The 15,232-nt window shown below is 41.8% G+C and overlaps 1 protein-coding gene across 2 annotated transcripts; it reads right to left on the bottom strand.

Moving 5' to 3' along the window:
- Window positions 1-435: 435 nt before the first annotated feature.
- CZH5orf63 (chromosome Z C5orf63 homolog) lies at window positions 436-14,683 on the bottom strand. Of its 2 annotated transcripts, none has more exons than XM_065860813.2 (4): window positions 14,415-14,683; window positions 8,142-8,262; window positions 4,179-4,235; window positions 436-3,419 (listed from the first exon to the last, which is right to left on the bottom strand). In XM_065860813.2, the coding sequence occupies exons 1-4, from the start codon at window positions 14,651-14,653 to the stop codon at window positions 3,240-3,242; spliced, it is 597 nt and encodes a 198-aa protein (XP_065716885.2). In that variant the 5' UTR covers window positions 14,654-14,683; the 3' UTR covers window positions 436-3,239. The 2 variants fall into 2 exon arrangements, with proteins under 2 accessions (XP_065716885.2, XP_065716884.1); XM_065860812.2 differs by lacking the exon at window positions 14,415-14,683 and adding an exon at window positions 14,260-14,358.
- Between the last annotated feature and the right edge of the window lie 549 nt (window positions 14,684-15,232).

Below are 15,232 nucleotides of genomic sequence, written 5' to 3'. Positions count from 1 at the left end.
ATGAAAAGCCTTAAACAGGTTTAGCAAAATTATTAAATTTCTACACTTGTTTTCAGTTCTTGCAAATCTGCTAAGCTCATCCTTATTGATGCCACTCTCCTTTTGAGGACCTCTTGAGGAGGGTGAAGTGCCATGAAACTCAAGTTTCTGAAGTCTTATAAATTTCAGAGTATAGCTAGATTATGTGGCTGAACTTACCTAAAGTTCTCTGCTATAATAAAAGCACAGCTCTCACTTTTGGGAACTCTTGGTTACTTTAAAATCCCTTGCTGACCGGACTCAAGATGCTGAACTGGAAGAAAGTCTTAATTTCCCACCCCATCTTGCCCCACTCAGTGGGTGACAACGGATATGAATCTTTATAATCCCCTGAAAAGGGCTACCCCTGCTCAGCAGGGCTGCAGAGGTGGCGGCGTCACTACAGTGACTCAGAGGAACAATATAAAACAATTTATTGGTTTTTCTAATGACAAACAGCAGTCAAGAAACTGTGGATAAACATGTCAATGGCACAGGTGTGGTTTCCTTATCAACTGCTTTAAGGCAAAAACACACAACATCTGATAAAAAGGAGTAAATATATTAAAACTGAGGGGAAAAACAGAGAAAAAGGGGAGGAGAGGAAGGGAGAAATGGACTGATAATGTAGAGATTTCACCACCCTTGGATCCAGCGTTGTTGTCCTGAGTTGCCATCTTGATCTGTAGGTGGTGGGTTGACACCATAAGTGTGCGTACTTACCTTTCTGTAGTCTGGTTAACTGTCTTGTTTCTGCCAGTGGTGTGTTCTAGAAGGTTTGGGTGTTCTGGAAGATTCGGGGGGTGGGATCAGCAGCACATACTTCCTTCCAGCAAGTTGACCAAAGTTTTACTTGTCAATAACTACTTGCATGCCCATGCACAAGAGGAAAGTAGAGCAAAACAGTCTGCTGCTCTCCCTCTGCAGGGTTCCATCCTTCTCTCTCTTCAGGTTCCACCCTTGCAATGTTTCCTGCCTGAGTTGTTTGAGACAAGATAGGGCAAACTCCTTGATGGTCTTAGACATCTGTCAAGTGTCCTTGTTTAAATTTCTGGTGATGAGAGAAGACTGATTGCTACCATGGTATAAAGAACAGAAATGTAGCAGGTAGGGATTTGCTTCTGTGCTAAAGGATTTATTAAGTAGATAAAAAATACCAATAACTTTCTCCAGTGCTTATTACAGACTCTTAAATATAAAATGGTTTACTTTTCCTTATTCTTTCTCCTCCTCTTGAAAATCTATTTAACAGCTCTTTTGCATCATTGGAAAAAATGCACCAAGACAACTGCAGTAGCCCTTGATAAAATTGTAGTCTTGCCACATGATAAATTGATTTGCAGTTGTGTCGCAGATAGAACTGAAACGTGATTCCTGTCAGTGTAACAACTAGACTCAATTACCACAGAACTCTAGTCCATAAGACCAAACATTGTTCATATAATATCAAGGAAGCTTGTTTTCTCTCTTCACTGGATTTGTAATGATGGAGAACTATGCCACAAGCATGCTTAATCAGGACAATAAACCATATATAAGCACAATTTTTTTAAAGAACATAATTGGAGTCTAAGGGAGAAGTCAGATATCTTAGGCCAGGAAAATTTTAAAGATACTCTTAGGGTTTCATACTTTAATTTTATTAACTTATTAGCATTCAGAGAGACATATTTGGAGATATTAAATGCTGTTATCACTACAGATTTAGTTCTTTTGGCTCAATTATAGTTCACTCTATTTTTATTTTTTCTTGTGACTGGGAGTAACTCAGGTACTAAGGAGCTCAAAGCTTGCTGTAGTAGGTAAAATAGATTTAAGTGAAACATATGTTAATCCCATTAGAAGAAACATAAACTATCCATGTGTTAGTGACAGCTGGCTACCAAAGTTGGTCTATCACTCCCCTTCCTCAGCTGGACAGGGGAGAGAAAATATATCAAAAGGCTTGTGGGTTGAGATCAGGACAAAAATCATGCACTCACCAATTAGCATCACCAGCAAAACAGACTCGACTTGGGAAAATTAGGTTAACTTATTACTGATCAAATCAGGATAGGATAATGAGAAATAAAACCCAAACCTTAAAAACACCTTTCCCCCCACCCCTCCCTTCTTCCCAGGCTTAACCTTACTCCCGATTTTCTCCACGTCCTCCCCCCACAAGCAGCACAGGGGGACAAGGAATTGGGGTTTGGGTCAGTCCATCCCATGTTTCTGCCACTTCTTCTTCCTCAGAGGGAGGACTCCTCACACTTTCCCCTTGCTCCACTGTGTACTCCTTCCCAGGCGAGACGGTTCTCCACAAACTTCTCCAAATGTGAGTCCTTGCCACAGGCTGCAGTTCTTCACAAATTGTTCCAGCGTGGGTCACTTCTAAACAGGTTGCTCCAGCCTGGGCCAATCACAGGGTCACAAGTCCTGCCAGCAGACCTGCTCCAGCATGGGCTTCTCTCTCCACAGGTCTACAGGTCCTGCCAGGAGCCTACTCCAGCTCCAGAGGCTCCTTCGGGCATCCACCTGCACTGGTGTGGGGTCGTCCCTGGGCTGCGGATGGATTTCTGCTCCACTGTGGACCTCCATGGGCTGCAGGGGGACAGCTGGCCTCACCATGGGCTGCAGCACAGGCTGCAAGGGAATCTCATCTCCGGTGCCTGGAGCACCTCCTGCCCTCTGTCTTCAGTGGCCTTGGTGTCTGCAGAGTTGTCTCTCTCACATATGCTCACTCCTTTCCTCCAGCTGCGATGGCACAGGAGCTGTTTGGTTTTTTTTTCCTTCTTCAAGATGTTATCACAGAGGCGCTCAGCCTTGGCCAGTGGTGGGTACATCTTGGAGCTGGCTGACATCAGATCTATGAGACACAGGGGAAGCTTCTAGCAGCTTCTCACAGAAGTCTCCCCTACAGCCCCCAACCTACCAAAACCTTGCCACACAAACCCAATACAAACACATTTCACTTTATCTGCTGTTATGGAGCAGCATTTATTTTCCTCAATAAAAAGCTAGCCTAGGATAGCAGCAAACGAATGGTACAGAAAAGGCTGCTACTAGTGAAGCTGGGCTGAAGGATAACACACATGCACACAAAATGAATCACTGAAGTTTTTTAGGACATCGGTACTGTACATTCTAAGAAACATATGGCAAGGTAACGTATACTGCTTTTTCATCCAATTTATGTTGCACAGTCCTTTCAAATGGACACCAAAGCAGCTGCATTTTCTTCACTGGTTTCCATCATCTTGCAACTCCAGCTTCATAAGCTGGTCCTCAAACTTTTGAATGTCTACTTGATGCTTCATTAGGAACTTCCCATTTAAATGAAAAACAGGTATGTCATATTTGTATTTATCATACCATGCTGAGTTCTCTGGAAGGGTAATATCCACCTCCTGCAAAACAAACTGTGACAGAAAATAAATATGTTAGTACTTTCAGGACATTGAAAACCAACACTTACTTGTCCTTCAATTGATTTTTTCAGAAATGCAAGGAAGTTTTCTCGGTGCTTTTGGATTTATTCTTCCATGTTGTAGAAAATTGCCAATTTGTCCATACAAAATGTATGCAGCCACAATCCTTGGTTGCATGCCCACAAAGGACACTCTCCCTAGTCCAGAACATTATGCTTGACCTTCTGTGCACTCTCCTGTGAACACCAACCACAACAAATGTGCAGCTGGCAAAACAAGAGGTGCCTGTTAGGCAACAGAGTGCAACACCCTAATGATTCTGTTAACAGTTTCTTCCATCAAGAAAGGTCTCAAAATCTGGCTGAAGAACAGAAAAACTGTAATCATACATAGTTAAAATATTTTAAGGCCCACTTACTAATGTCCTTCCTAAATGATACAATTAATTGCCTCATAAAAGTTGCAAATTCCTTTATCAGACAAGGCAATAGTATTTACAAAAGCAGTGGTTTTAAAATATATTGCAATGAGGTGTGTATTGGTTTACTTTGCCATTATTTGAGTAGCATTGTCACAAAATGCTTTTGATAATGAGTTTTATGGAAATCAGTGCTGAAATTGTCTTGAATAAGTCAGCCATAAAAGAATAACAGATGCAAATAAATCCAAGTAATGTTCTTTAACAAAGAAAGAATTCTAATTAATTTTTCTTTCTATATAGAAAATGTACACAGTATTGCAATACGTTACCCTTTTCTTATATGGCTCAAGCACTTCCATTGCTTCATCACATAGAGGGCATGGTTTCTAAAGGAAAATATTCAGACCAACTTAAAACATATAGTAAAACACACAGATCATTTGTACTGTAAAGTAACACACAGAGACAAGTGATCATTACTGTAAATGTGGGTTCCCTCCCCCATACCACCCTTCTGCTTTCTAGATGTTTACTTTTTCAGTGCAGCATGGATATAAAGAAACTAAACTATTCAGCCACAGAATTTAATTATATTTCTCATTTGTTATTGTTTTCCTCATGGTGCAAAATAACACTTTTCAATGGCTCTTCTAAAGGCGGATTCAAGGCCATGGTTTGGAAGGTCATGCACAGAGGCCTTCTTTTGGTCAGCAGCAATGAATATTCAAAGCATTGCCATCACCAGCTGAAAACAATTGCAGGTAGGAAGTCACACCAGTAACTTCTAATCTGTTTCAGATCGAGTCACCTAGGTCAGTTGAAATAGCAAAAGAAGGTGATTTAAGGTAACCTGTCTGACTTTGCCTGAAAGGAAGTAAGCATGATCCTCCAACTTGCAGAACTGGCAGGATTGTAGCCTCCAGCAGGGAGAACTGGCAAACAGCTGCAGTGTTTTGACCTGTGGTGGGGTGAAGAAAACCTCACATTTTTGAAAACTCTCTAGTCTCCCACTACAGTTGTACAGCTGACTTCCGCTGATCGTGCATTTTGACCATCAGAGTAGTGTGTATCTGAAGGAGTGACTCACATGAAGGCATGTTGCTTCAGTGCTTGTAACGGCAGAGTTTGGCCTATACTTCACATAGTAAAGTATACAGTGGTGAAGGTGATGGATCTGTTCCTCTGCCATGAACTACCTCTCACAGCTGGAAAATACCTTCTCTCCCTCCTGCCAAAAGTCCTCCAAGGGCTTGTTTAAACATGAAGTTAATCTGAAACAGCTATTTCTTACTTCCTGTATGTGAATTTATTTTGATTAAATACTCTTTTAAGTCATACATAATCTAAATTGTCTTTCCCACACATACAAGTCCCTATGCTCTGAAAACCTATGCAAGACACTAAAGATCAACAGTGCTGTGTTATTGCTAGTTTTTGTCACTTTTGGAGGAAATTATACACCTGATACCAGTGCCTGACAGGAATGCCTCAGGATCTTTCACATCAGTTTTGTAACATGCCAGGCTCATCACAGTGACAGTAGCACATACTCCGTTCCTCTACGCCTGTGGAGAGCTTTCTAACATAACTATCACATAAACACATTTGACAAACTAAGCTGATTCTTAGCAAAGAATATGTTTTATTTCTGTTACATAATCACAGAATGTTAGGGATTGGAAGGGACCTCGATAGATCATCTAGTCCAACCACTACCTGCTAATAATAAAACTGGAACTAGTTTAAAATGAGAAAGTGAACTATTTAAACCAGGAGTGAAATCTGTTTAAACAGACCATTTATATTAGTACATATTTTTCAGTAGAACAGTGCAAGTGTACCATCACTGGCTTTCTGGTAATTTATAAGGCTACCTGGATAAAGCTCTCTTGGACAACCTTCTCTCTCAGATATATATTACAGTGGCAAAAGAGAGTCCTACTGCTGAGGTAGTAAAAAACTCTTCCCAAAGTGACATATGCTGTGCTGATAGCTAGATGGGTTAGACAATACATGTGGTGGAAGGTACAGTGTTATTTCTACAGATAATTGCTATTTATGTTGCTGTCGTGGTTGAACCCCAGCCGGCAACTAAACAACACAGCTGTTCACTCACCCTCCCCAGACAGGATACAGGAGAGAATCAGAAGAATAAAAGTAAGAAAACTGTTGGGCTGAGACAAGGACAGTTTAATAAGTAAAGCAAAAGCTGCACATGCAAGCAAAGCAAAACAAGGAATTAATTCAGTACTCCGCATGGGCAGGCAGGTGTGCAGCCATCTCCAGGACAGCAGGGCTCCACCACCTGTAACTGTTACTTGGGAGGACAAACACCATCACTCTGAATGTCCCTCCCTCCTTTCTTCTTCCCTTAGTTTATATGCTGAGTGTGACATCACATGGTCTGGAATATCCCTTTGCTCAGCTGAGGTCAGCTGTCCTGGCTGTGTACACTCCAAACTCTTTGTGCACCACCAACCTACTCACTGGTGTGGTGGTGTGAGGAGCAGAGAAGTTCTTGACTGCTCAGCAACAACTAAAACACCAGTGTGTTATCAACATTATTCTCATATTAAATCCAAAACACAGCACTATGCCAGCTATTAGGAAGAAAATTAACTCTATGCCAGCCAAAACCAGCACAGACTGCTATTCTGTGGTCATTTTAAGCGGGCACTGGTGCTGAAGGAAGCAGACTCATTTTCCTGCTACTGCTTCTTTTGTGCTGCCACAAGCACTCAGCTCTACAGCAGAGCTAGTCAGGAGAACTGATCTGAGTTAATAGTAACCTTGCAAAAAACTCAAACCAAACCAACTTTGTTTTTAACCTGAAGCAGTTGTTGCAGATGCTTGTATTGGCATAAAAGGAGCCTGCAAGGGGAAAACTATTTGGCAGTGGTAGCTTCTACCAGTTTGAAGTGGCTACAGAAGTCATAGCTCCCCCCTGCCTTATCCTCCTCTTTTCTCCTTATTCTTAAAAATAGGAAGGAAGGCAAAAGGAGTTAATTAGCATAAACTGAGTGCAGATTAGATTTATTTTGACGTATTCTACATTTTGCTTTGCAATTGCCAGTGGTATCAGACATGAAAAACATTTTAGGTTAAAAACATATTCAAGCAGAGTCCACTTTAGAGAACTACTTGAACTCTGCTTTTAGAAAATTTTATTTCATACAGTGTCTTACTAATTGGAAATTTTAAAACACAAAACAATCATACAAAGAGCTTTTTTCCAGTTATTTACCCAAAGGTAAGATCATTATTCCCTATCTTATCACATTTGCATTACAAATGAGTTCATGCAGAATCAGACAGGGGAAGAGAGAGCTGTAACTTTAATGTACCATTCTTCTTATAGCATGCATTGCTCTGATTAATAAACAGATGGTGACCTTTAATTTTTTATCCTATTCATATCTTCTTCAGTTAAAACACTCTTTATGGCTAGGGATGGTATGAACAAACATTGTGCAGGAGGAGGAAATCATTGTAATCACATCCGTCTCCAACAGATAACGCCATACTGATGTCAACATTCTCAGTCCTTTGCACTTGTAGTGATTCTCATCTTAAGGGTTACATCAACCATACAAATGCAGCATAGCCCACTGTGTACCACCCTGTCTCAAAGTGCAGAGGACCTCTGCAGGTAACACAGGCTTTATGACAATTCATGGAAGGTGACAGTTCACAAATTCAGCAGTTCCTGCTGATCACATCTGTTTTCTAACTATGCTTAAGAATCCTATCTGCTCATGCCACAGAAAAACCTTTGCCTTCATTTTACTCCTGTTAGCATTACACAGACAATACAGCATAAAAAGGGTAAAGCACAATCTACTTTTTCCTTGTGCACCACTAACACTACTTGGATATCATTTTCAGTCTCACAGGCAGTGTGGAAATTATAAATATGAGTGCTCTGAGGAGCCTGCTTTGGCAGTTGATGCTTGTTCTGAGCAGATTATGTAAAACAACTCATCTTTGTTCTCTATTTCCAGGATGAAATCCTGGAGTTAGCAAACAATTTTCAACTAGTAAATGGCCTGTAGTGTTACTGAGCCACAACTATCCTGAAATCTTCATTTCTTGGTTGTAACTACTTGCTTGCTACAATGAGAGTAAGACTGCTGTAAAGCCTGGTGTGAAAGAACCTCAAAGTAAAATGCCCAATACTACATCAATTTGAAGGGGACAAAAAACATGACCAGGCTCTTTCATCTGGGATTCATGTACATTAAAGCTGATAAATATGCAGTCTTGCATAGCTTTATTCTGTAAACAACGTTTACCTTGGTGAATAAAGTCAACACTGGCTTATTTGCGCTGGCTGAACAGAGGTGTCTCCTCAGTGGACTGCATGAATACCTTCCTAGTTCCAGTGCTCTGCTCAGAAAACAAAGCACCATTGTCCTGTTAAGACAAAAATAAAATGTTTAACTGTTTTGTGGCAGGTTATAGCTCATGAAATTTAATGATAACATACATGTGATAATTAAATTGCAGTCCTAAAATACAATCAAACCATTTTCCCAGGATTTTTATGTACACGGTATCAACACCTTAATCAGAAAAATGGTTTACTATACAGCATGCCAGAACCATTACATGGCTCAAAAAGTGTATTCCATTTTAAAAATTACCCCTATGTTTTCTTGCTGAAATGCCTCTTTTAAATTCCCTGACACAAATGCTGAGATAAATGCATTACGCTGTTTCAACTACATAGATGCCAGTAAGAATTACATGATATTAGCAAATTGCAAAATGCTGTGCTTTGAACCTCAGTAATCTTGCTGCAGTGCTTGACATATTCTACTTACTAAAATTATTCCATCAAAAAACTAATCTGTACTTAATCAGAATATAATGCTTTCTGCAGTGAACAAAAAGCTGCAGCCAAGACAACTGAACTTGGTAATATCAAAAGCATGCACATTGCTGAGTCCTTCCTGCAACAGTAAATTAATTTATGAAAGATGTTGATGGGTTTGTAATTTCTGTGGAAGAGTTTAAGTAAATTTAGTGTTGTTGAAGGGTATAATATTGGAGTCTTGAAGTCACCTATTTGTAACACTAATAACAACAGTACTTCCTTTAAATTTCTGTCTTAATGAGAAATTTACATGGCATTTTAGGACTGAAATGGAAAAACCAGAAGCAACAGACAGTCTATATGGAGACCGTTGGCAGATGTGACATTTAACATCAGAGTTTACACTGGGGAAAAATCAAGTCCTTTTTACATAAAGTCAAACTGCTTTTGTTCAGACATGACTTAACCATAGTTCTATTAACTAAAGCTAACCACAAACACACAAGGTAATGGCACAAGTTTAAATAACGTAAGTAGCAGTAGGACTACATTACAACTGATAAGCATGCTTTAGGAAGTTCAGTAAAAAAAGAGCCTAGTGCATTCACTGAATCTCTCAGTACTAACATTATATAGTTTTGTTCAAAGAGAGGCAGTTTAGCCAGCATAACTTCTAAGAAAGAACAAAACATTGCAGTGGACTCTACAGTTAAGGCTACTTGACTGCTGTGTTTCTAAGCAACAACTACAAGATAAACCAAATGGGTAACACAACACTGCTCCACCAGCCTTTCTGCACTGTCAAATACACTTTTTTTTTTTTCTAGAAGACTCTGGTAAAGGTAACTTGCCATGTTTCTAGAAGTCGTTTCAACAGAGAAAATACAAAGAAAAGGTATTACCCTTTGAAAATAATAGCCTGAATTATCAAATTTCAGCTGCTACGAAAGAATCAGAACTTTTTTCTTTGACCACATAAAAAATAAAGTTGTCTAAAACAGAGTACTCCGCAATGAACAGGCTTTGGGTTTACTGTTTAGTTTGGGTCAGAAAAGGTTCTTCATCTGTACACGTCAGGCTTGATACCAGTACGAGCCAGCTGCAAGGGCAGAGCAGTACACATGCTGTCACTGCAAAGTTGCAGGCGACTGGTTCAGCACACACTGCCATAGCCCACAGTCCTGGCAGCTACTTCATTTATTTTACTTAGCCAGGTAGAAATCTAATTGTCTGGGATTTTACATAAGGGATACAAAAATAAGCTTTGAACCTTTTGGAAAAACGCAAATTTGGATGACAGTAAATAGCCTCAGCCACACTTAGAAATGTTTACATCCATAGTAAATAGGTGCCCAGAATGGATGTGGTTTTAGCATAAAAAAATGTAGCATGTTGAACTGCTCACATGCAAGAATAAAATGCCAAAACAAGTAGTCTGCAATCTGGCAACTTTTTAAATGAATGCTTTTGTTGCCAGCCTAGGAAGCCAAATTTTGTGCCTTCAAAACAAGGAAAATGCCTCCAAATTGTTCTGTGAACAGCAGAATGGATAATGGCTAGATTTCAATTTATCTTATTCCTCCATATATACACTTGTACAAAATGGCCCTGGTTCACTCCTTCATATACCCTTTTTTGACCCCTCCATCCTCTAGTAAATTTTAGTCCAGTGGACAACTCCTGCCACAACAGCAACTGAAGGGGAATGGATAAAACAATATCACTATCTAAGCTTCAAGATCTCACAAAAAGAACTAAGCAGTGTCTTACTTCCTCACCAATTTTAACACTGTATGGAATTCAGCAGCAAATCTTCATTGACCAATACTACCACTGAAGCAAGTCTGCTGTTTCCAGAGTTAGCAGAAAACTGGCTGAATGATTTTACAAATAACCTAAGTAAAACAGAGTCCTGGCTGTCAATTTATTCACCCATGTAGAATTATACTAAGGGCATACTGTAAAGCCAGTTACAAAAACACTTGAAGGACTAATCCTGATTTACAAAATGACCCCAGTCTCCACCCAGGGCCCAGTCATGCTCTGCTCTTCCATCAGCATAGAATCATAGAATATCCTGGGTTGGAAGGGACCCACAAGGATCATCGAGTCCAGCTCCTGTCCCTGCACAGGACAACCTCACAATTTGCACCATGTGTCTGAAGACATTGTCCAGTCTCTTCTTGAACACTGTCTGGGGCTTGGGGCTGTGACACCTCCCTGGGAGCCTGTTCCAGTGCTCCACCACCCTCTGGGGGAAGAACCTTTTCCTAATGTCCAACCTAAATCTCCCCTGGCACATCTTCCTGACATTCCCTTGGATTCTGTCGTTGGTCACCAGAGAGAAGAGATCAGCGCCTGTCCCTCCTCCTCCCCTTGTGAGGAACCTGTAGCCACCATGAGGTCTCCCCTCGTCTCCTCCAGGCTGAACAAACCAAGTGACTTTAGCTGCTCCCCACAGTTTCCCCTCCAAACCCTCCACCAACTTTGTAGCCTTCTTCTGGACACTCTCCAGTAGCATAACATATTTTTTATCCTGTGGTGCCCAGAACTGCACACAGTGCTCCAGGTGAGGCCGCACCAGTGCAGAGCAGAGCGGGACAATCACCTTCCTCGCCTGGCTGGCAATGCTGTGCTTGATGCACCTCAGGACACGGGTGGCCCTCTTGGCTGCCAGGGCACTGTTGGCTCACATTCAACTTGCTGTCAACCAGAACCCCCAGATCCTTCTCTGCAGAGCTGCTCTCCAGCATCTCATCCCCCAGTCTGTATGTACAGCCAGGGTTGCCATGTCCCAGGTGCAAAATTCAGCACTTGCCCTTGTTGAACTTCATAAAAAATAAAAACCATTAAAAAAAAAAAGGCGCATAAAAAAGCATAAAGCAGTTTGAGACATCTAGCCCTCAGGGAGGGTGAGATACTGTCAGATGGCATCATGTTCCCACAGTAAACATGATACAGCTTGATTTCCCTAGGCTTCCAAAGCCCACAGTTGCCAGAAAGCATCACTGGGAAGGAGAGCAGTGAGACCTGCTACATTTAACCAGGGATAAAGCATAGTGCAACTTCAGCTTCACAGGACTGCCACTAAGACTCTGCCCCCATAGAAATTTGCTTTTAAATCAGTAGAATTTACTAATCGTATTTTACCGGGTTAAGTAAAATAAGATGTGGAAAAAACTAAATAGCAGTGGTTTTGCACAAACACTGAAGACTTCTAATATTACAAAGGTTTAAGTATAGTCGCTATTGATCAGGAACTGGTGAAAGTGAATATCTAATCACTCACCAGTCAAATCTACTGCAGCAGCTCAATTTGTCTGAATAGCATTCCAGAGCCACACAGGTGTTTCTTGTGCACAAGCAGGTTCCCAACATTGACCTGCACTAAGATGAGGAACATTTCTGGAATGCAGAGCTCCAGCCTCAGAGGTCACTTCCATGCTGGTTTCATCACTGACAAAAAGTGTTGCACAGATGCCCCACGACATTCAAGTCCTATTCACATCTGTATCATATCTGTCTTTTGTTATGAAGAGACTAACATGCTACGAACACACACAGAATTTTTCAACATGATTTTTCAGGAGCTCTCCTTAGCCTGTCCCCAAACAACTATAAAGATTTGTCTGAGGAACAAAATTAATATTTAAAAACGATGCTTGCAAACTTCTGAACTTACCCTTTTGTATACTACAGAATGATTTAACAAATGATGCTTCTAAGTCTGGACTTGGCCCATGCTCTGCTTTGCAGAGCCAAATTGGACTAATTTCCTGGTAAAAGAATTTCCATCACCTAATAAATCCTCATCTGCTGGAAAAATAAAATGTGACACTAAAACTAGCCATTATTTAGATGAGATAATAATCTGTATAAACCTTATTTTAGCATCAATCAAGGAGAGGTAAGCATGGCTGTTTTTTTCTCCAACTCTGTCCCCAGCGATGTTATATACTCTTAAATAATCTCACCTTCAAATCACTGATATGCTATTGTCTGTGGTTCTGAATGTTTTATATGCCAAATGATCAACATATATGGACAGGATTATGTCTTATTTTCCATGGATTTGTATACATATACAACAGGATGAAATTATTATGACTTTGCAGGCATTTGTCTGTATACAGTTGACATTCATGCAGAATTTGATTTTGGAACCTTAACCTGGGTACGACAGCAAAAAGGGATTGCCTGACAAATCACAACACCTCTTTCTGCAAGGTAACGGTAATACATCAGGAACATCGAAAACATTACATTGAAAATGTCCTAGACATTTTTTAGCCATTTGTCTTAAAGAAACTTAGTCTCTATTAAACTGACCCTTACCCGCCATTTGATGCTCATTCTAGTACGACAGACAATGAGGAAAGCAACCATATGCAAATGTAAGAATATGTGCTGATGGCCCACATCAGTGGTGGTTTAAAACAGCCTTTTTTTGTTGTCCTTTATTCAAAACCAGCTATGGTCATCAAGGAAAACAAACTTGCTGGGTGAATGCTGCTATCATTTTGATTCCTTAGCAGGGAAACACTGAACAAAAAAATGTGGTGCCACAGCAAGAGACCAAGGAGGACGTGTGAGTAAAGACACCAAATCCTGTAGTATTTGAGATCCCCACATGGTTTTTACTCCATCAGCCTCTTTTCAGAGAAGGCATGCAAAATACAGGAGAATCTTGAGCCTCTTTTTGCAAATACACATAACTCTAAAGGTCTTTAAGGAAGAATCAGGTTTTTACATCATCTCAAAATTAAAAAATATCAGCAGTAATACCACTTGTTTCTGTGAGGTAACGTTACATATCAATCAATGCATATTTCTATACATTTTCTCCTCCAAACTGCAGTAATCTGGGGTAAATACCACAAACCCACAGCACTCCATCCCAGAAAATATTAAAAGCATAATTTCATCCCATTGTGCAACCAATTTTTTTTAGTGATCACTCCAGAGGTATCCATTCTGGACCGTGGTCCAGGGCCTGTAGTCCAAATTTCTGACAATATAAAAGGCAGTCAATAGATTGCTGTAATGGCCACAAGTCTATTTCTAAACACTGAAGAATTTGCACGTGCAATGGACCATTAACGTAAAGTAAAATTATAACAGAGTTTGAAAGGCTGTTATACACATCTCCATTTGAAAACTTTTCAGCTAAACGCCAAGGGCCGGGGTGGAGCCAAATCGGGTAAAGAATGTATCCAAACGTCTTCCCATTGTCTCCTGTAACGAGAAAGCCTGATGTATTTTGATGCTATTTTCTAAACCTGTAATGCCCTCTACAGATTCAAAGTACACGCAGAAACGGGAGCGCAGGCGAGTCGCAGCGCCGGCCGCCCGGGGCTCGGCCAGCGGCGCCCGATACCCTCTGCCCGGCTTCTGCTTCCCGGGCGGCCTCCCCAGGCCCGGTGCCGGTAGGGAACTGCGGCCCGGGCCCGCCGGGCCTGCAACGCCAGGGCCGGGGAGGCCCCGCGGCCCGAGCTCGGCACCAGCCGCCGTTAACCCGGGCGGGCCGGGGCCACTCACAAGGCTCCGTACTCCGAGCCGGGCCTGCGGCAAGGGCCCGGGCTGCGCTCACCCACCTGACGCGGGCTGCCGGCGAACGGCGAGGGCGGCGGGCGGAGCCCGGCGCGGGCAAGGCGGTGAGGCCCCGCTGGGCAGGAAGCAGCGCCCGCCGCCGCTGCGGCGCCCCCTGCTGGTCGCCCATCTGCCCCGCCCGCCCCCATGTCTCCCCTACCTCCTGCCGCGGCCGTGTGCCCGGAGCCCCTTCTTGATGGCTCCCAGCTCCCCCCGAAGCCTCTGTCTCGCCGGGTGAGACTCCGTTCTGTGAGATGCAGCCGGCGGAGACGGCTGCCCTGGCTCCCGCGGATGCCCTCCCCGAGCCGGAGCAACTGTGGGTGTAGGGCGTGAAGTAGTGGGGTTTTGGTTTTGGTTTTTTTTTGTCATTTTCATTGCTGTTTTTCTATCAAACCGCATGCCTGGAATTTACTTGTCGCTACAGGAAACGTATGTACTTGGATGGGTATTTTGGCAACCTTTTAAGTTTTGTAAGTGTAGTTTTCGGCTGGAAACTGCGAACATGTGTACCCACAATGGATCTGTATTCAGGGGATCAAAGCTGATGTGCACACGGATGCAGAGAAGCAAGGTGACCGCAGAAAGCCGTCAATGGCAGTGACGGTTTGTAGGTGGGAAGGGTATCCTGGCAGTCATTCTAATTCTCACAGATCAAGAAAAATCACACAGGAAATTTCTTAAGGTGCATGAAGCAAGGAATTTCTGTGCTATTTCCATATTTTGCATGGTAGCTCCTCCTTCTTAAAGCTGCAGAGCCATTTCAAAACACTAGCAAGAGAAGTTCCATATTCACTAATTCCTTCTTTTATCTTTCTCTTTTGAATAACTCTGATTGAGAAGAATGCTGTACTATTTAAATTGAAAACATTCACAGAGCTTGGTGAAAGCAAGTTAAAAGAATAAGTATTCTGAAGTTCTGGAGGTGTCAAAGTAACATTGAGGTGCATAACCTTGGTGCTAGAAAAATGCATACATTAT

This window comes from Patagioenas fasciata, chromosome Z (assembly GCF_037038585.1).
Source record: "Patagioenas fasciata isolate bPatFas1 chromosome Z, bPatFas1.hap1, whole genome shotgun sequence".
Taxonomy (NCBI): Eukaryota; Metazoa; Chordata; class Aves; order Columbiformes; family Columbidae; genus Patagioenas; species Patagioenas fasciata.
This window is presented reverse-complemented; position numbering and strand designations above follow the sequence as displayed.